This window comes from Sprattus sprattus (genome assembly GCF_963457725.1).
Source record: "Sprattus sprattus genome assembly, chromosome: 7".
NCBI lineage: Eukaryota > Metazoa > Chordata > Actinopteri > Clupeiformes > Clupeidae > Sprattus > Sprattus sprattus.
The window spans coordinates 35260291-35282062 of NC_137926.1; the positions used below are offsets into that span (position 1 = coordinate 35260291).

General features: G+C 42.4%; 1 protein-coding gene across 2 annotated transcripts; it reads left to right on the forward strand.

The window, feature by feature from the left end:
• The first annotated feature begins 1416 nt into the window (after positions 1–1416).
• On the forward strand, positions 1417–20879 carry aass (aminoadipate-semialdehyde synthase). Of its 2 annotated transcripts, none has more exons than XM_080842189.1 (24): positions 1417–1706; positions 2469–2749; positions 3094–3270; positions 3635–3719; positions 4845–4912; positions 5217–5363; positions 7083–7161; positions 7773–7900; positions 9468–9616; positions 11553–11675; positions 11922–12033; positions 12303–12362; positions 12568–12635; positions 14746–14867; positions 15118–15247; positions 15680–15790; positions 16424–16532; positions 16884–17024; positions 17153–17320; positions 17524–17619; positions 18389–18504; positions 18605–18693; positions 19174–19350; positions 19450–20879. In XM_080842189.1, exons 2-24 carry the CDS (start codon positions 2531–2533, stop codon positions 19566–19568), a joined length of 2793 nt encoding a protein of 930 aa, XP_080698315.1. In that variant the 5' UTR covers positions 1417–1706; positions 2469–2530; the 3' UTR covers positions 19569–20879. The 2 variants fall into 2 exon arrangements, with proteins under 2 accessions (XP_080698315.1, XP_080698314.1); XM_080842188.1 differs by having other exon boundaries at positions 1417–1697.
• Positions 20880–21772: the final 893 nt, after the last annotated feature.

Here is a 21772-nt window from a genome sequence, read left to right on the forward strand (position 1 = left end):
AGACTCTAGGCTGCCACTAAAAGCAGCAAAGATGTTTTAGTCTAAAGCTAGAAAGCTAACTATCTAAAAGGCATGCAGAAACCTTGCAAACACTTCTTGGCACTATGAAAAGCTTACTAGTATGGTTAGTGGTGTGACGTCACTTGCCAATGTAGTGGGTGATGTCCCTGAGGTCTAAGTCCAAGGACTGGCCTATGCTTCTCACAACAAGGTTGCAAATACATTTACACACACTGAAAAGTTGAGGTTTTCTATGCTCAAACCTTTGTTCACACGTGGGGTTAAAATGTAGGCTGACACCTCAGTTGGGCCTTCATAAAAAGTTTTGCCTATTAATGACCACTGATGTTCCTGCATGGATGATAGACACTGACTTTAGGTCCCCTGCTGGAGGATTACACCACAGGCGGACAGCCTGACAGCAGCACAGGGACATTTCCCATTGTCCTGAGGGTCGTTTTGGCCTGCTGTGAACAGCCAGCTTGACCACTGATAATAAAGCCAGCAGGAATGAGTTGACAGACCACTCGGATCCACGAGTCACTACTACCTGGTGAAATGGATGGTAAAAGGGAAGGAAAGGTAGAACAGGGACTCTGCTACAGACACAGCTATGTCAGTCAAAAACATTAGCTTAATCACACACACACACAGCATACCGAACATGGCTAGCTAAGGAGATAATAATGTGTGACACAACCGGCTACACAGGCTGCACATTTTACGTCTTCGTGGAGGAATTATATCATAGTGTGATAAACGATACAAACATACACACAGAGTAGGCCAACAGCGAAACAAAACCATAATACATCCATGAACATCCACATAGCCTGTGTGACACAGGCAATGACAAAGATCACTTTAACATTACAAATGACTACAATAATATATTAATGTAGCCTACTGATACACTAATGATCATGAGTATGATGGTATGAGTCATTTCACCTATTTTTCAGATTTTTCTTACTTTTATTGATTTGCTGCGTCTACTCATTTGTCATTTCACCACATTTAGTTTTTATATTAGACCTTTGATAGGTAGGAAGGAATGATGACACATGTTTCGGATATCCCAACGTATGCAAATTAATGGAGTTTCAACATCAAGGGGTAAACGAGGACAGGACACCCATGTCCAGTAGCTGCTCAGTAAGAGGGAGGAGACAGTAGAAACCCATGCGTTGTTAAAGAAAAACTGACCCAAAATATGCCTTCGTTACTTTAACAATATCAATTTCACAATATCAATGCTGGCTACGACACCTGTTACCACCCACACGTGAGACCTCAGGTCATATTGCCGTCATAATATTGCGACGGCTACGTCAAGGACAAGAGGCAGATTCTCTCCCAGTAGTTGGATTGGTGGAAGCCCAAGAGGGGTTCAGTTTCTACTGCTGTGACGCAACACACTGAACTCACAGCCGACTGCAAGCAGCTGCGTCCTTGTGTCACTCAATTACATATTCTCTAATTTCGGTTTGATTTCAAACGGTCGTGGAATCTTAACTTGAAGAAATCAACTCGGTGCTAAAGACAAGCTGTTTCCCCAGTCATAATGTCACAAAACTTTTAGAATTGCACGCTGCCACTCACTCATACAAACATTGCTTCATATCAACTAAGCTAAAGTAAGCAAGTTGGCGGAGTTCAGGCCACATCGAACAGGGAAACTGAACTGGACCACAAAGGTAGGAAAGGTGCTTCCTCTTTTACAGTATCGATACTTCTCATTTTGGTTATGTTGTTGCAACCTGTTGATCGTAAAACCGAAGTTGTCTCCAGTTTCGCGTGCTCAGTTCATTAGACGATGATGTTCTGTTCTTAACTTCTTTGCCTCAGAAGAAGTACCTTGTGCCTGAAGCTTCCAATGTGTCACGGCTTCATACCCATCCATGTGCGCTGGCCATGCGTAGAAACTTAGGCGACAGCAATTGTTTCATTGCCACCTAACTTTTATTTCCGCAGAATACAATCTTTGAGTAACATTTCCGCGTGTTGTGTTGAACGTGGAATATTCACGGTTCAAGGTTGATTTTAAAGACATTCTGGCCCCACTGCATTACACTCGTTTCCACATGCAATGTTTCGGATCCTTGTCTAATGAAAAACAATAATAAACTGCTGCTGGACAGGCACCCTTGCATTGTATAAATTGACACAAATGTCAGTAACGTTGCAAATTATGTTTGCATATACCTAATGCAATAGTGGTCATGCTTCTGTGTGTCATGTGTCACCTTGTCATAACCCAACTATGAAGATTCAAATGTTGCATGTAATTATGGTATGCATCTATTTATGGTGGTCTATTTTATAGTTATTCTTGACCTTGAATCCTCTTCCCGGGCAACCTTCAATTGGCTTTGCACATGAATGACCAGTTTATTTGGGCTTGTTTGTCTTTGACTGCTGCCACACTATGAAACATTGTCATCTGTTACCTGATTATCTCTCGCCAGCTTGCAGGTACTTGCAGTGGATCATATAGATATTACATACTCTGCTGTAAGCTGGGCAGACCATGCTGCGACTCATTAGACCTCAGGGCCGGAGCCTGAGGGACTGCCTTTATAGCCAGAAACGTTTCCGTCACCATAAAAATGTGATTGCCATCCGCCGAGAGGATATCAATGTATGGGAGCGGCGGGCACCCCTTGCCCCACGACACGTGAAGGAGATAACTGCTGCTGGCCACAAGGTTCTTGTTCAGCCCTCCAACAGACGAGCCATCCATGAGAAAGTGAGTTGATCTGGGCTGGAGATTATAGAAATGGTTGGCATCATAACTGTTCGTCAGATATCTCCAGAAAAACTTTACCCCTTAAGATCTGGCATCAGAAAGTGCCTTTTGCACGATTCAGTTGAAGCTTGACAAAGAGCATGTTTCATGATGAGACAGCCAGGGTTAATCTTTCCAAGTCCAATTATAAGGACTTGAAATCTGATTAGAGTTCATTTATATAAAGCACAGTTTAATAGGATTGTCAGAGGCTGGGTGAATGAGTGAGAGAAGGTATTGCTTGAGTGTAGTGGTCAGGTGCTGTAGGTGCACACTGACAGTGTATGACGGTGTGGTTTTCACAGTACTATGAGAGGGCTGGAGCCGTCATCCAGGAGGATATCTCCGAGGCATCCCTCATTATTGGGGTTAAGAGACCACCGGAGGAGAAGGTTTACCCTCATAAGACGTACGCTTTCTTCTCTCATACCATCAAAGCACAAGAGGCAAACATGGGCCTTCTTGACGACCTGCTCAAAAAGGTATACTGCAGAATATATGTCCAGGGTCTTGCGGAGTGCCATGTGAACACGTAGCAGAGATGCAAAAAGCTAAAGTTATCTAATTAAACTTGTCCTTTGAAGCCCAAATAAATATTCCTTTATGTAGGAAATGTGAACAAATTCAGTTTGTAAATAATGTCCTATTTTGTATATTTTCTGCTCTATGCTTAGGACAGGAATGTTGTGGCTACTTTACGTGACAGCAATATAAATGGAGCTTGCAATTCAATGGTAGTGCTGCTGATGTTCATAGAAGTCCTAGGTGAAGGTCACAGATTGTGGCTCTCGAGCAGTCATATTTTGATGTGTCACAAGCTGTTCTTCAGCTCTCTTGCCTCTCTAGGAAATCCGTCTGATTGACTATGAGAAGATGGTGGATGACAACGGCTTCCGTATTGTTGCCTTTGGCCAGTGGGCAGGTGTAGCAGGTATGTAGTGTTACTGAGATGCTGATTGAGCAAGACCAGGAAAGCTGTCCACTTCATAGAAGCATTTTAAAACAACAGACAGATTTGTAGATTAAAGTCTCAGATTGCACTGTTACATTGCCCTATTTGTATATGTGGTAGATAATCACAAGAATATAAAGGCTTTTCAAACACTTGGTTTTATGTTGACTGGTTCGTTAGACAAAAAAAAACAATACACAGGTTGTTACTTTTTTTAAGGTATATTTTTGTTCACAAGTAGTTTTTTCTCAAATTAATTTTGATTGTATGTTGTCATGTTAAGGAAAAATAAATACACCTGTTGTTCTCACTAGCGTCACAAGCTATTCACTATGAAGTGTTGTGGTCCGTGTCAGACATCAGGCCAGAAATCATTTGCCAACCTATCTTAGTGCCAACTGTGCTGCTGTTGGTGTTGGAGTTTGAACAGTATCACCACACTAAGTAGCTCTTGAACCTGCTTAGTCCCCAGAGACATGATTGAATGTGTACTATATCTTAGTTCCCAGAGACATGATTGAGTGTGTACTATATCTTAGTCCCCAGAGACATGATTGAATGTGTACTATATCTTAGTCCCCAGAGACATGATTGAATGTGTATTATATCTTAGTCCCCAGAGACATGATTGAATGTGTACTATATCTTAGTCCCCAGAGACATGATTGAATGTGTACTATATCTTAGTCCCCAGAGACATGATTGAGTGTGTACTATATCTTAGTCCCCAGAGACATGATTGAATGTGTACTATATCTTAGTCCCCAGAGACATGATTGAATGTGTATTATATCTTAGTCCCCAGAGACATGATTGAATGTGTACTATATCTTAGTCCCCAGAGACATGATTGAATGTGTACTATATCTTAGTCCCCAGAGACATGATTGAGTGTGTACTATATCTTAGTCCCCAGAAACATGATGATGAGTCTGTTACTATATCTTTGCCTGACAAATGTATATAGACATGCAACATTTTTGTTATCCCATTTTGTTATAAAAACCAGAATTTTTTCAATCAGTTGGACTTTGTTACTGCCTTTTGCCATACATAGGCCGGTTCCACACCCAGCATATGGTGTTAACTCTCCTTTGTTGACAGGTATGATTAATATCCTCCATGGCCTGGGCCTGCGCTTACTTGCCTTGGGACATCATACTCCTTTTATGGTAGGGGCTCTGTTTGAATTGTCTTTTTAGCTTGACCCTGGTCATCAAGTAGTTTGAATTACAGCAACAACAAAAAAACAGAATAGTAGTTGTCGCAATAATCATATTTTTATGCAACATGAGGCCAGACTCAACACACTGTTTTATTATAGAACTGACCGCCAAAGAAATATGAACTTATGTGGCAAACCAGTGCCTCTGGTATTTAGAAAGACAAAAATGTACTTCTGTGTACAAATATGTAGTGTATGACAGTCACAAAGAGGTCTGTGACTGATGTCAATCGTCTGTCCTGTTTCAACAGCACATTGGGATGGCACACAACTACAGAAATGTCAGCCAGGCCATCCAGGCGGTGCGAGATTGTGGCTATGAGCTATCTCTGGGCCTCATGCCCAAGTCCATTGGCCCTCTTACCTTTTGTTTTACTGGAACAGGCAATGTCTCCAAGGTAGAGTTTAAGCACCACACAGAGCTCACATCTGCATCCATAACTTATGTTCATGAACTCAGGGATTAAAGCATTCCGGCACCGTGCCGGATTTCCGGCGTGTGGCGTTTGGCTGCGGAAAAAAAGTCTAATATAATTATATATATTTATATATTTTTTTAACGTCTCGATATCATCACCATTACTTTCGAGTTTATGAGTTCGTCTGCCAATGATATGAAAGGAGCACAACTTTCAGGCGCTCAAAATAACATTATTATCCAATCAGAAGTAGATTGGGGCGGGTCTTGTGAAAATGTGCTTTCAGCACCGGCTTTTCTATATGGCTCTGCCTTATGCTACGTAGAGACAAACGTAGAGATACTGTCACACCGAAGCAGAGTAAATTCAAGAATCCTTGGGATGATGCCCTCCTAGTTGATAAAGGATTGAAAAATACGTGGCGCTGGGCATGGATAGAAGAGATGGGGAAGGACGGTAAGCCTTTTGGTAGCCGGTGTAAGAAGTTAAGAGAAGCAGGTGCTCTCTTGAGCTCAAGAAAGCTTCTGTATGCAACTAGCGGGGGAAAAGTGCTTCCAGTGCTTCCACTTCATCACCCGCTCATAGAGCAGTTCGCGCTATCCAACACACAACGCTTTTACAACCACATCTGATGTACCAGCATCAATAACTGACCGTTAATGTGCCCTGAAATACGCTTGTGTACGTTCATCGCAGAACACAATCTGTCTTCCAGGCTCGCCCAACCCCTGTTGAATTTATGCCAAAAAATCGCTGAAGTCAAAATTGCTTTGAATAAACTGTCAATATCCAATCAGCATGCCAGCTATTTTAACACATGGCATAACACCAGAGTCCAAAAGACGTATTTCGGAAAAGCTAAAAAAACGGCATGTTTTTCTTAAATGTCGACAAATTCACCAACAACAACATAGACAATGTCCTCGTTCGTTTTTTGGATGAAGATGACAATGCATTCAAAACGTAACACTTGCCAGGCAGGAACACGAATATAGCCAATGCCTCAGCACTTACTGCTAGAATAAAATATGTACATTTTAATTTACGATTATTTCTTTTGAACAAAGTAATTATGGAACTGTTGCAATATAAATCCACAGTATTATCTACACTGTTGCACTTCAACGGTTTAAAAAGTGGACCACTGTCCTTTTTCATAGATCCTCAATGAAATGGTTGCAAATCAAATCTTCTTCCACTGACTGAATTTCACATACCCTTATAACATGTCACCTTATGATTGTAGGTCATCTTGAAATCTTCCAAGGACAAAGCTTAGCAGCAAAAATCGTAAATGCTACATGTGTTAGTACCATATTGTAGTGAGGTGGAGTAGGCCTACTATTGCTGACCTTCTTGGGATTGCAGTTTCAAAAGTCCCACCATAATCTGCCATCATTCATTTCTAAATGTTTTTTTTTTTTTTTTGACCCTGTAAATGTGTGCACCACCGGACCACACACCCCCTCGCACTCAACCACATTAAAAAAAAGTTCAGGCACAGGATTTTTTTTTGCTTTAAACCCTGTGAACTGTTATGATGTCCGATTGAGATGGTCCTGGGTAGATCTCATTTGAGTATGTGTGTACAAAATAAATGGATGAGGACTGAAATGTGTTTTACAGTTGTCGCAATAGAGTGAATAGTGAAGATGTAAGATTTGAAGCCATTACTCATCACACTATTTCTCATTTTAGGGTGCCCAAGATATCATTAATGAGCTTCCATGCGAATATGTGGAGCCCCATGAACTGAAGGAGGTCTCAATATCAGGAGGTACAGAGTTGGTTTCAGATGTATTCAGCTGGAGACCTAGGAGTTATTGTTGTTGTTAGGGTGAAGGCTGACAAAACATTGATGGAAATCCTTGGCTGTCTGGAAAGGAAGTTGAGTTAGGCAGTTGAGTTGAGTTAGTTATGTATATCTCATTTGTTTATACAGAACTGGTGACGGGAGCATCAGTTATGTATGTGCTATTTGATTTCATTTATTTGGTGAATTTGGCGCAGACCCAAAGTATTGCAACCCTAGTTCCCTTCCTCTTGATGCTGAGGACCCTCTATCACACTACTCTCAAGCTGGAACCACCAAACTGTGCATTTAGCTTTTACCTCTACCAGTTTATGTTGCCGGTGTTTTTTTTTGTTTTTCTGTATGTTTGTTTTCATTATCAGTAAAGCCAATTCAGCCTTTCAGCCTATTTGTGGGAGAACCCAAGTCACAATAAGTTACCAAAGTAACTCATTCATGCCCTTAATGCACTGAGTAGAAAGCTTGAAAGTAGCCAACCTAGCCTCAGCTCAACTCAAATGTGAATAATAGATACGTTTCTTGATTAAGTTTCTCTCTGTTTTAAATTGATACTGAAGTTCTCTGTTTGATTTCAGACATGACCAAAGTCTATGCCACTGTTCTCAGTCGACACCACCACCTGATTAGGAAAAGCGATGGAGTTTATGACCCGCTGGAATATGAACATCACCCGGAGCTATACACTTCCCACTTCAGAGTCAGCGTGAGTGTCTCTGTCTCTGTCTATGCCTCTGCTGGCCCCCGGGGGCCACCTGCCCCTGTCCCTGCTCCTCACCTGCCCCTGCTCCTCACTGGCCCCCGGGGGGCGCCTGCCCTGCCCCTCACATGGCCTTGTCAATCTACTGCCTCCTTGCCCCACGCTTGTCTTCAGCTGATTGGCTCACTCTTTATAGCATGTCTACAGGAGATGGTTGCTGTGGGGTCAAGCTATATGTTTTTTAAAAGCATTTTTAAGCAAGTACACATGCAGGGAATAACAGGGAGGGAAGTCTCCTGTCTCATGCTCGCATTGTTTTGTCTTTCCTTATGTAACCTTGTTAGTATAGTCTTTGTGCTTTGAGAGGTTTTTCAGAAATGGCAGATCCTGCTTTTATAACTTTTCAGTGCATATCCTTTTATTATATAAGATTTTTTTTTATTGTGTTGTGCAACGGTATAAAGAGGAACAACAAGGCTTGATGAATCCTTGTGATCACTTGAAGGGCTACGGCCACTTGTTAAACTCACTTGTTAGTGATTTACTACTTCGTGTGGTTATTTCAGTTTTCCATGGGAACTTTCTATCTTGTGATGCTGTCGGACCCTAGATTGTCAATCTGATACAGATAGCTAATACAGATAGCCCTATCATTTAGACGAGCACTCTCTATCCGCACTCTCTATCAGCAACGATCGAAGTCTGGGGTAGAAAGTGAGTAGATTTGAATCGGTACGGGGGCTGGTGTTCGTCTGCACGGTTTCACGCAACCTGATAACGTCATTGCCCCACGTGATCTCCAACCACTACATATACAACTTGTTCTCCCTCAAAATCTCACTCGTGGTGGGCCTCGAATTCACTAACATTAACCCAGCCTTCTGATTTTTGATTAGCCTCCTATCTTGATCTTATTCTTCTTATTCAGACGTAACATAACTTTCATGACCACAAATATAAATTGGCCAGCGATTTAATTTGCTTTTTTATTCATAAATGTATGTAAAATGGACAGAGCAAAGCCTCATGGGAAACGGGATGACAGACATGTCATGTTGTACTGTTCCAAACTCTTTATTATCAATAGAAAAAATAATTTGTTTTCGCATATCCTTTAGTCTGACCACTGATTTTATTAACCATCATAATGTAATGTTGTTAATTGGAGCTTGAATGTCTTGTGTTATGTGTTTATCCTCGTGCTGTTTAGTCTCTTCTTCTATGTTTTTCACGTCTTTTCAGTTGTGTAAATAAAGCGCTAAAGCGCCACCCACAGGCGTGGGGTATGTACTACAGCCCGTTCAACACAATCTAGTTGCTCCGTTTTTACGCAAATCTCTCGTTACCAGGCTCTGTCTTTACGAAAATAAAAGATTCGATAGGTGTGAAAAATTCACAGATTCAGTGAAACTAGGCTCCGTATAAATTCAGCCTGTATTACCATCTTGAGTTGACCATTAGGCCTAAGTTTAATTCTGTTCTGTTTTAAGAAGGTGTGGAAAAGCAGAGTTCAGGCCCAGTGGGTTTGGCTTTGTGATGGAGCTGTTTTAGACATGTTGTCCTCTCCTCTCAGGTGGCCCCCTACACCACATGTCTGATCAACGGGATCTACTGGGACCCCCAGACCCCCAGGCTGCTCCGGCGGCTGGATGCCCAGAAGCTCATGCGCCCCATCAAGCGTTCAGTCGCTGCAGCGGACGGCTCACCTCAGCTGCCCCACAAGTGAGCCACATGCCCCTCCCCCTCTTATCCTCTTTAGAAGAGAGTGTAATACCTGCGCTTGGTTCTAATCTGTCACCCACCCAGATTGAAACAAATGCACACATCAAAATGACTATAAACTAAACAGTGCCATAGAGAAAGCTGCATTTGCTGCACATATTTTGGGTAATTATGACCGCTAGTGTGAACTGTTTTGTTCCTTTTTTTTTTTCAAAATCGTTTTCAGAAGACGAAAACCATGTTTTTCAAGGTCAGGGTAGTTTATATAGACACAGTAGCAGTCCAACACTATTGAATTAGTCCACAGGTCACAATATAAGAGCACAACCTCACAGAGGGTTAACCTTATCTTCTATCTATGGTGTTTAAACTAGACCTCCGCTCAAACATTACCTTGTAGATTAGAGCTATTGTGTGCTCTTTGGTGAGCTTAGATGTGACATATGAATCCTCCTGTGATCTTCAACCTGTTTGTGATGGTTCATGCACAGCTTAGAATTTCCTCAGTCTTGGCAACCTTGGGGGGATGTGTTGAGTTATCTTACCCATCCTTTGATGGCCGTTGCTGATTGCATTATTGAATGCTTAGTCTTTTAATGCACCTCTCATGTGCACTTCCACTCTTGAGGTCATTTAGAATAATAGGAATAGTTCCCAATTCTAGCTTCTGGGTATAAAGCACTGTACCATACATGGTTACAATTCTTTCAAGTCAATAGATTTCTGATTAGAATTGAGAATTACATATGAAATTGTTTAATAAAAATATATCATTACCATACATTAATTGTTAATAATACATATTATATGTTATGTATTCCATATGTGTCTTCATGCAAATTCAGTTCTCTCCACTGGTATTTTAAACGCAATGATAACTTTGGGCAACAGTCTAAACTAAGGGCATCAGGTGATAGGAGTACAGATCCAATACCAGTGCACATTTTTCTTCTTCTGTTTGAAATGATAACCTCAGCTACCACTGCTAGAAGTATTCCAATTGCTGTGTGATCTTTAGAATATAAATAAGGTTTTTTTTTTTACTGTATTGCACCTGCATGTCAATTCACCATGTTTGCTGTGAAATTTAACCGTGTGACAAAGTTGCAAATGAATGGAACCACCTTGGAAACAAGACATGACAGGACTTTCATAATAGCAACCATTTATTTAGAACAAGTAATGCCAGCTTTGGCTGTAAAGAAAAGACATTTTAAGAAGCAGAAGATGTTTGACAAAGTCAATTTTAGGGATGGAAATATGAAAGTTTGTCAAATTGCATAATCCATGTAGCCTATATGTTGCAGCTTTTACATATAGACGATGTGTAATACCTTTCAACAATAGTACACTTTTTACGTTCATAATTTGGTTATGTTCTGTGTCCTGAATACTGTGTAATCCATTATTCCATATATTACTCAATTCTAATTATTTCCTGAAAAACTATTTTATTATTTGTGCAAATTGCATTGTTGAAGAAAAACATTTACCATACAATTTACCGTGACCAAAACCATGTAAATGGGATGGATGACATGGAGCCCAAATCTGGTCCATTTAATAATGTCCATATCAGCGTCAGTACCGATCCAGTAGATCTGATCAGGTCATCACTAGCTGGTGTTCTATTTAATTTACATGTGCTGTATAATAATGGCAAATTATTCATGGGTACAACCCACATACAGCTCTGCTGCTCATCCCCCAAATGCATGTTCCTTACAAATGTGGTACCATTTGAAAGGGAAATAAACAGGCTTTCCAACGGTATGAGATTTATTGCCAAGAAGCATTGTTACAACAAAGAAATAATCTACCAAATACAAATTTCCTTACTTTTTGTCTGTTTTAATACACTAATTGACCATAGGGCCAGATTCATATATTTGTGGCCCAATCTAGAGTGACGGCTATGTTTTCCTCTGGCCCCCAGGCTGCTGGCCATCTGTGACATCTCAGCAGACACCGGAGGCTCCATTGAGTTCATGACTGAGTGCACCACCATTGATAAGCCATTCTGTATTTATGATGCGGACCAGCATATAGACCACGACAGGTACAAGTGCCACACCCATCCAATGCACCAACACCATATCATCATCATCATCATCTTTGACTTCCTAACCACAGCTATGTTCAATATGTCAAACATTTGTTCTGCTTTTATGCTTGCCTGCCTATAAGAGTGAGGAACACGATCGTTGTGATTTTGACTATAATGGGGGAGTTGGGTGTTGAACGATGCCTCTGTTGTACCATCTCATTAGTGTTGTTCTTATTGCTTAATCCTCCCTCTTGGCAGCGTGGAAGGCCACGGCTTCCTAATGTGCTCCATTGATAACTTGCCTGCCCAACTGCCTATTGAGGCCACAGAGTACTTTGGAGACAGATTGTTCCCCTACATCTGGGAGATGGTAAGACAAAGACTGGGTAAGACACACCATGAGGTGTGAATATTTGTGCGAGTTTCGTGATTGGCTTGTGTGTGTGTGTGTGTGTGCGCACGCACGTACGCACACACTTCGAGAAGCCTTAAATTGGGTTGCCCGGTACGAGGGTTTGAGCAGTCATATAGTGTTTCTGTGTCTTTATCGCCACCGACTGTTAGGAATTTTCCGACTCCGTGTTGTGTGTTTTTCTTGGGATATTGCTTCATCCCTGCTGCTTGGTTGTGCCCTAACAGCTCCCCTCAGACGCAAGGAGACCACTTGACCAAGAGGACTTTTCCCCACAAGTCAGAGACGTAAGTGGGTCCTCGGTGCTCAGTGTGTGGGAGACACACACACACACACACACACACCATGCACTTGGGTAATCTAGGTGATGAGGCCTTCTCAACAGTTCAGAAACCAATGTCACCAAACTCATTAAAACCTCATTAAATTCTTGCTGGTCTACCGACCAGACCTGATCCTCATTTTATTTTTGTATTTTTTTTGTTGTTGCAGGCGGTGATAACATCTAACGGAAAACTAGCTCCAAAGTTTGAATACATTGAGAAACTAAGGGAAAGAAGGTAAAGTCTTGTTTTTTGTGAAATTAAAACATGGCTGCTCTTTAGTCAGTATTTAGTTGTTTTAATAGATACAAATTTGAGAAATGCCTGATTATTGTTTTTTAGTATGTCTCCGCTGCAATAGTACACTTTTTTTTTTTATTCAGTATTTTTAGTTTTGAAGTAGTTTCTAAACTACTTAAACTGCAGAATTCACCTCACTTCCTTCTGTATTGTTAACAATAAAATGCAATGAAATTGCTTTGCCGATGGTACTTGTCACCTCATGGATGGGTGACTTTTCTAAGGACGATTTCTCTACAGATTGCTTAACAGGTAAAACATTTTGCATTTGACCACTAGCTTGCAGAGCACAAAATACAAAGTATCAAGTTACATAAAGCTATTTAAATCCATTGTCTGAAGTAGACGTGGTTAATGGAGGCTTCGCCATATGTAGATTGCATGGCTATTGGCTAATGATGCTTGAAATAACTCTTGGAGCACTTCCAACCTTTGGTTCCATTTAGCATCCAGGGTCCTCATGTGTCTTTACGCCAAGTCACAGATGCAGTAGGGTGCCCTCCCTGACTAACCCCTGACCTTGTTGTTTTCCTGCACAGTGCAGTCACGGTGCCGTGGTGTGCCAACTCCCCCCCCCCCACCCTCTGCCAGGCTAACACGTTGCATGGCTAGCCCACGCCATCGCTGAGCCGCTGCGTTCTATCTGCTCTCTTGTGGGTAGACCGTCTCTCACTCTGTCCCAATGTCGCCATCCCTTTTTTTTCCCTCTTTCCCCCCCCCCCCCCATCAATCATCCATAAAATCAGTCACAGTCATCCCTTCAAACAATCTCCCCTTGTTTTCACACACATTTTCTGCCCTGGAAATGTCCTCTAGCCTGCTTCAAGGCAGTTAACATGTTGTTGTGCCTAACCAATCACGTCTTATAATTGTACTCATCAGTCTAATTGATGCACGCTACTATGATTCCCAGTATGTCTAGTGTTTCAGCACATCATAGTGTCTGTGAGTTAATAATTACTGACCTGATCCATATAACCTTTGTTCTTCATCGTGTTTCATCCATTTATTTGCATGCTATACATTTACATATAGTCTAGATCTGCCTGAAGAGATTGACTTCTGATTGGGATTGCTCTTCATTCAGGTGCCATCAAAGTTTGTCTGTGAAGGCTGCTGTGGTTAATCATTAGCTTGTATTTCAGAGACATTAACATGATTGACTATGTCATGAATGTCATGAATGATTGACATTAACATGATTGACTCACATATATTTATATTTTCTGTGTTTTTTGGAAAGACCGAATTCACATGATTTTGGAAGACATGAAAATAATAATAACCACTACTCTTTTTTTACAATAGCCTTTAATTGTTACAATATTTCAGTTTTAACCTTTAAAAATATAAGTTAAACATATTTTTCATACATCAGGGATCCCAAAGTGTATACTGTGTACGTATGCATGCATGCATACAGTACTCACAGTTAGATCTGCACACACATGGAGTAGAAGGTTGTCATTCCTGTGCTAAATGGATTTTGGAAGACCTCCGGTCTGTGGGGGGGGGGGGGGGGGGGGGGCTTAGTGCTGGGCTTGTGCACAGGTGCCATGCCACATCCAATTAGGGCCAGGCACATGTGATTGGGCGCGGAGTCTGGATGGGAATCGCTGATCTGGCAGTCTCTGGATTAGAGGGGGGATTTAGAGGAGATGCCACTGATCTAAGATCAGTCTGCAGCCGCAATGCTGAGCTGGATGAGTGAGAGCCTAGAGCTGAAGCTGATCCTTAAACTGGTGCTGTAAGTGACGTCACCGGGTCATGCACAACTCACCATCACCGCGATCAGCTCAGCGATCAGCTCTGCTCTTTGGCGAATCAAACGCTTTGATCTGAGCGCTTTACATCCATTGGGCATATGCTTGGGTTTCCATCACATATTCATGATTCATGTCAGTTTTTTTTCCTTTGTTTGTTTTTGGGGATGTTAACCCCTGAACCATAATGACTTAATACAATTGAACCATTATGGACTTCATATGAAATCATAAAACTGAATCTTGTGTTTACTGTGTTGAGTAAGCTGTGTGGTTTCTTGCAGGGAATCGGAGCAGATCCTGAAGAAAGGCGGAATGAAGCGTGTTCTGTTGCTTGGGTCAGGATATGTGTCCGGCCCAGTCATCGAGTACCTGACCCGCCAGACTGGCACTCAGGTCACCGTAGGTAGGAAACCCCACCAGACAGAATGTCAACCATAGGGATGCTGTCTCTGTTTGTCTGCTGCTGCAGTTCTGCTGTCATTTGAATGAGAGGAGGTTGGTTTCTGTTTGGTTTCCTTTAGTTGTCTTAGTTGTGATGGAGACCCTACTTTAGGGTTATAGCATGTTTCTGTCTAAGAAAAGCCCATATGAGTTTCTGCTACTCAGTGTGTGTCCTCTATGTGTTGCTCCTTTCTTCCTGGTTGTGCCGTTAGCCTCTGCGCTGCTGAGCCAGGCTGAGGATCTGGCCAGTAAGTACCCCAGCACCATCCCCGTCATGCTTGACGTGACCAGTCAGGAGGGGCACCTGGAGTCCCTCATCAAAGACCATGACCTAGTCATCAGGTATCAAAGCCCTGCACACACAAACCTATTTCATGGAATGAAGAAATGATGAATACTATGGTTAATAATAACAACAATGCCAAAGACGATAACAATAACTATTAGTAGTAGTTGTAGTAGTACATTGGTATTTTCTACTATGCCTGTACGTTGCATAAAATGGATATTAAAATGCTGTCTTTATTCATAAAAATCTAATTATAAAGTTAATAAAATATCTGAATCAATATGATTAAAACAAGGAGAATCAGATGTGAGTTGAGTTTACCGTACAGAACCCTAAGCCTTAGTTTAAAGTTAGTTTAGCTGAAGTTTTGTTTGTGATATTAGTCTCTTTCTTGTCATTCTAAGTGCTATCCTGTGGTACAAATGAAATCCTTCATATGACAACAGTGGTGTATAGGCTGATCCTTCCTCTCTCTCTCTGTGTAGTATGCTGCCATATGGGTTTCACCCCTTGGTGGCAAAGCATTGCATCAAAAAGAAGGTGAACCTGGTCACAGCCAGCTACCTGAGCCCGGCCATGAAGGAGCTGCAGAAGAGGTAGGGCACAGGCACACCTCCCACCCCCCTGACCCCTCTCACCATTGACATATATACCTAGACGTCTTTTTGACTGCGTCAGCCCGTTGCCGAAACGCTAAACGTCGCTGCCATATTGTGTCGGGACCACCTGGCCTGTAAACTAACGCAAGGATGATGGAGCTGCGTTTTTTCTGGATAAAAAGTACTATAGCGTTTACATTTCTCAACCGATTTCACTAAGACATTTTTATATTCAAGGCTTTATGATTGACGTGAAGTTCCCCCAAAGAGTTTTGTCTCCATGTTACTTTGAATCTCGATAGTAAGGCTATAATTGCCATAGACATATAAACATGTGCATATGTTTATGATAATCGCTGCTAGACGCTCAGTTTTCTTGTGCTCCCACAGCTCGAACATACTAAGAAGAAATCTAAATTATCGAAATAGTGCTTCTTTAACCACTAATTATTGACCATCATTGAGAGAAATGGAACAAAATTGTCAAATAGTGAGACACTGGCAGTCTAAACCCATCCAGTCACCCCACCCCCTCTGTAGTAGTTGTGGCTTTGGATTAAGATCATACCATCAAACCTGAGATCAGTTGGGCGTGTTGACATGTTTGTGATTGGTGCTGTTGTGTTCCAGTGCAGAGGAGGCTGGCATTACCATAGTGAATGAGATGGGATTGGACCCTGGCATTGATCACATGTTGGCCATGGAGTGCATTGACCAGGCCAAGGCAGACGGAGCCACTGTAGGTACCGCGTGTGCATGTGTGTGCATGTCTTTGTGAGAACATATGTGGACACATACATTACTGCCCTGCTCCTACCCAGTCTCTGGCTGTGTGTGAATATGTTGACCATCTCTGATGAATGACTGAATGAGGGCCAACTCACTGCTCTGTACAGTTGACATATTGACTGCAGACTCACCATATTGACTCCATGTGACCCCCTGTGTTCACTTCACCCCACAGACCCCACACCACACCCCACATAGATGTCCTCCCCCCAGGGAGCACGCCCACTGATGAGATGCACGGCACTGTCCACTGTGTTGATGTTGTTCTCTCTGTGCACACGTACGTGTGTTTGTATGATAGGTGGAGTTCTACACCTCTTTCTGTGGGGGTCTCCCAGCCCCAGAGTGCTCAGACAACCCTCTGCGCTACAAGTTCAGCTGGAGTCCCTACGGGGTCCTGCTCAACACCATCAGCCCAGCTGTCTTCCTCAAGGACAACCAGGTAAGCTCGCCATGTTGGTTTGGGGACACCAGTCCAAGAGATACATCATTAAAGAGCTGGGATCAAACAGAGGAGTTGAAGGCATTTGTGAGACGGTGCTCTCTCCCTCTCCTCTCTGTGCTGCTCAGGTCATCAGTGTCCCAGCAGGGGGCGCTCTCCTGGAGTCTACCAAACCTATGGACTTCTTGCCAGGCTTCAACTTGGAGGGTTTCCCCAACCGTGACAGCACCACATACGCAGGGCCCTACGGCATCGAATCAGCCCACACACTCATCAGGGGGACACTGCGCTTCAAGGTGGGCCAGCCAATCACATGTCAGCTCAGTCCATCCCCACTTTACTCAGACTAGAACTGATCCACATGGAATGGCCATTGTAGTGGCGAGGAGTATTAAATGGGTATCAAGCTAATTCTTGATCCAAGTGCTAATGATTACAGCTGCTACAGTGATCTGTCTGTCTCTGTCTCTGTCTCTGTCTCTGTCTCTGTGTTTTGCAGGGCTTCTCTCGTGCCATGAGTGGTTTTGTGAAGCTGGGCCTGATCAACACTGAGCCGTGTCCTGTGCTGCACCCCACAGCTGTCCCAGTGTCCTGGGTAACGCCCCAAACATTCTATTTCTGTCTCCAACACCAGCACATAACACACACCAGCACATAACACACACCTGCCAATCACGTCTGATATGAGCCTCTGTCTCCAACACATAATACACACCTGCCAAAACAGTCTGATATGAGCCTCTGTCTCCAACACCAGCACATAATACACACCTGCCAATCTCGTCTGATATGAGCCTCTGTCTCCAACACCAGCACATAATACACACCTGCCAATCTCGTCTGATATGAGTCTCTGTCTCCAACACCAGCACATAATACACACCTGCCAATCTCGTCTGATATGAGCCTCTGTCTCCAACACCAGCACATAATACACACCTGCCAATACAGTCTGATATGAGCACATAATACACACCTGCTATTAGTCTGATATGAGCACATAATACACACCTGCTAATACAGTCTGATATGAGCACATAATACACACCTGCTATTAGTGTGATATGAGCACATAATACACACCTGCTAATACAGTCTGATATGAGCACATAATACACACCTGCTATTAGTGTGATATGAGCACATAATACACACCTGCTATTAGTCTGATATGAGCACATAATACACACCTGCCAGTCCAGTCTGATATGAGCTCAGGCAGTTTAACATTGACCATGTGTAACATCATGGAGATCAGGCCCTCTGCTCTCTGTCTGCTACTGACTGGGTTGAAAGCACCATCTGCATGGCAGCTTTGGTCTGACTGGCTGCCTTACTTGATCTTCACTCTTTCCCTCCAACAGAAAGATTTGCTGTGCCAGCAGATTGGCCTGCCCTCATCTATTGACCATGATGCCTTTCAAGAGGCCGTATTTGAGCACATTGACAAGGACGACTACCGGATGGAGATGCTAAAAGAGTGAGAGGCGAACTGAAAGACAATAAGTCATTAATATTTAAAGCCCTGTTCTACCCAGGATGGGCTGCCCCTGACTGTAGATCACTCTCTGTGTGCTCAGGTTTGGAATGCTAAGTGAAGAACCAGTCCCCCATGCAGACAGCATCCTGGGAGCGGTGGCCAAGCACCTTGAGGCCAGGCTGGCTTTTGGTAAGTGATCAGTATGTGTATGAAAACTAGGTTTACTGGGCATCTCAGAAGAGTGGGAACTGGCAGACATGGCAGAACAGTGCTTATGTCTGTCCAACTCACCTCACTACTACTCTGGTTCATTTGACATTGGTGATGTGATCTTCCATAAATAATGTCATATCTGAAGTATAATATATTTATGAAAAAACAATACCCTTTGAGGTGGCTAAGGTGTGTCTATGAATGAAGTTATTTTGTATGATTAAAGTTGGAGTAAGAAAATTGAGTCGAAACTTATGTAGAAAAGTAGTACATGTCCGCAAACTGTTGCTTTAAGCAGTTTCACTTGCTATGCACATTCTCAAATAGGAATTCAGCAGTAGAAATTTGGATTATGAATCCCACCATTCACATCTCTATCATTAACACATCCATCTAATAGCAACATTGGACATTTCCCAAAACTGCTCTCACTCTCAACTAACTCCCTCTCCCTAGACAAAGGCGAGCGAGACATGATCATCATGAGGAATGACGTGGGCATCAGGCACTCTTCAGGGGAGCTGGAGACCAAGCACATCAGCCTGGTCGTGTATGGGGAGCCCAACGGCTTCTCTGCCATGGCCAAAACAGTGGGCTATCCTGCGGCCATTGCTGCTCACATGGTTCTAAACGGTTAGTAATGTCCTTAATACTGTGGCTCTGATGGGAATGCTGCAGAGTGTTGAGTCTACGGGGTCTTACCATGTTCTTAACTATGTATCTGACTTCCAGGTGAGATCACAACGAAGGGGCTGGTGGTGCCGATGACCAAGGATGTGTACGGCCCCGTTCTCACTAGACTAAAGGCAGAAGGCCTCCAGTTCACCACTAAAAGCACCCTCTCGGAGTAGCCCTGTGTGAAGTGCCTTTTCATCAGCACCATGCCCGGAGCAGAGAGAGAGAGAGACACACACACACCCTGTATATTGTTCTATTAACAGCACAGCCAACAAAACAGCCTATCCATACACAGACAACAAAACTGTCTTATCACCCAAGGGAACCCATTTTTAAGCGGCCTTCTAAGAGTTTTCCCAATCGCAGACGTAGAGACAGAGACCACAGGCACTTTGTAGATCACAAGTGGGAGAGACAGAGGATTGGAGAGCATACATAGGCAGACATGGAGGCTGAAGGATGGCAAGCCTTAGAGAATGAGGGGGATCCAATCAGGAGACGTCATTCATTTAACCTTTAATTGCAAGTACGTTTTCAATGATGAACACAAATCAGCCATCAGAGAAGTAAGGAATGTTTAAGCCTTTGGAGTCAAACCGCCAGGCACTACTTGGCTGTTAAGATAGAGAGCACATCATGTATCAGGTATTATTGGTTAAGTAGACATTTTAGAGAATTTACAGTGTCTGACTAAACATCTGACTAAACCTAAGCCAGCAAGATGTCAAGAGCCTGTTAGTCAGGCCTTTCAGTTTGACATCCTGTTACTGTTCTCCTAAATAGTTCAGCCTCTATTGCTCAGATGTGCCTGTAGCTTTTCCTTTCATTTTGTTGGAGAAACTTGCTAAGTTCCCCAAACTATTTTGAAGGTCGACAGTTTAAATGAATTTCAAGCATTTGAAACATTTAACAATGTCTGGGTTTGGGTGAAACGTAGAATGGTCTTTCGCTGTGGTGATGAATAGAAAAGCATTACTAGCCTTGTTAAACCTTTTGATGTTTCTAAGCACTTTATGCAACAATGAAATGGTTATCACCAGCCAACAAATACATACACAGGCATTCAATATTGTCAGCATCCTATCTCTTATGGGAGAAAAACTCTAGAGCCCAACAGCACTTCAGTAAATCATTAAGGCGTGAACAGTTAAATTAACACTGGAAATTACAAAACAGTCAGGGGGGAAAATGAATGAGTTTAGATGAAACTAAATCATAGTGTGGTCCATAAAACTGAAAGGACAGATGAACTATCATTACCAAATGAACCATGAGCCAGAGGTCTCCTCTGTCACACTGAAAGTTCCCTGCTCATGGCCCCTGTGACCATCTGGCGTTATGTTAATTAATGCAACAAGTACAATAATCCCTCGTCCTACTACTGCTGTTATTCAAGGTGTTGACTATTGATCGTTTGAGATCTACGTGTTGTTAAGTGAAATTTACAAATAAAATATTTATATTTGGTTATTTGTCAAATATCATAGATTGTGTTGTCTGATTGCATTACCTATATATTGTTTGTGGTTTTATCCCTGTAGTACCTTGTCATTGTCCATTACAAGGTGGCCTTTTCATCTTATATGAAATATAAATAAAGTTATTCTGTGAATGAGTGTGTAATTATATACATGTAGTTATTATGTCAATGAGTGTGTAATGATAGGAATTTGGTCATATTTGTGTTGCCATCCTTTCTTGGAAAACAATCTTTAGCACCAGACACGGGAGAGCACCAAGCCATATGTAGGCCACCAAGCTTCGGATAATTGGGCATGTAATTATGAAAAGTCAAAAATGCAAATGAAGCTAACGATATGCCTGCTGTCCAAGACAGTGTCTGGACATTTGACCTACTTCCTGTCAGAAAAAGCCTAACCTTTTGCTTCTTAGACTGGATTAGAAACATGGAAATAATTTACCATAACTGGTCTTGGGAGGGATTATAGCAGAACTCCGTGGACTTGTCATCTTTGTCACCAAGACGTAATCCTGTGTCAGTTTCTTGAGTCCAGCCATGCAACAATAGCCAAGTGTGATCTGCAGTCAGACATGAGGTCAGTCGATGCTCCTTAAGCGTGCCTTTGGCGTCTTAGACTCAGCCCCAGAGGCGACGGGGCGGGGGGGGCACTTTAGGGCTTTGGGACCTGATTGACAGAGGATCTTAATTGCAAAAAATCATCCCTTAGTGGCATGTCTGATACATCTGCACAGAAGAAGACAGATTTAATGAATCTTCATACCTCATTGCTTGTTCATTATGCTTTAATTGTTTCAATTCAGCAAGTTTGTTTTGTTTCAAAAACAAAGTGATGCTCCTTGACAGAAAAGCAAGTAAGTGTTCATTTGGATTTGAGGGGATTTGTTGAGTATCGTA

What these genes read in the sequence shown, in the direction of transcription:
- aass (XM_080842189.1), top strand. Translation starts at nt 2,531, where the DNA reads ATGCTGCGACTCATTAGACCTCAGGGCCGGAGCCTGAGGGACTGCCTT. An exon ending in TTGACGACCTGCTCAAAAAG is followed by an intron (nt 3,271 to 3,634) that starts GTATACTGCAGA and finishes TTGCCTCTCTAG; the next exon opens with GAAATCCGTCTGATTGACTA. An exon ending in GGGGGACACTGCGCTTCAAG is followed by an intron (nt 17,321 to 17,523) that starts GTGGGCCAGCCA and finishes TGTGTTTTGCAG; the next exon opens with GGCTTCTCTCGTGCCATGAG.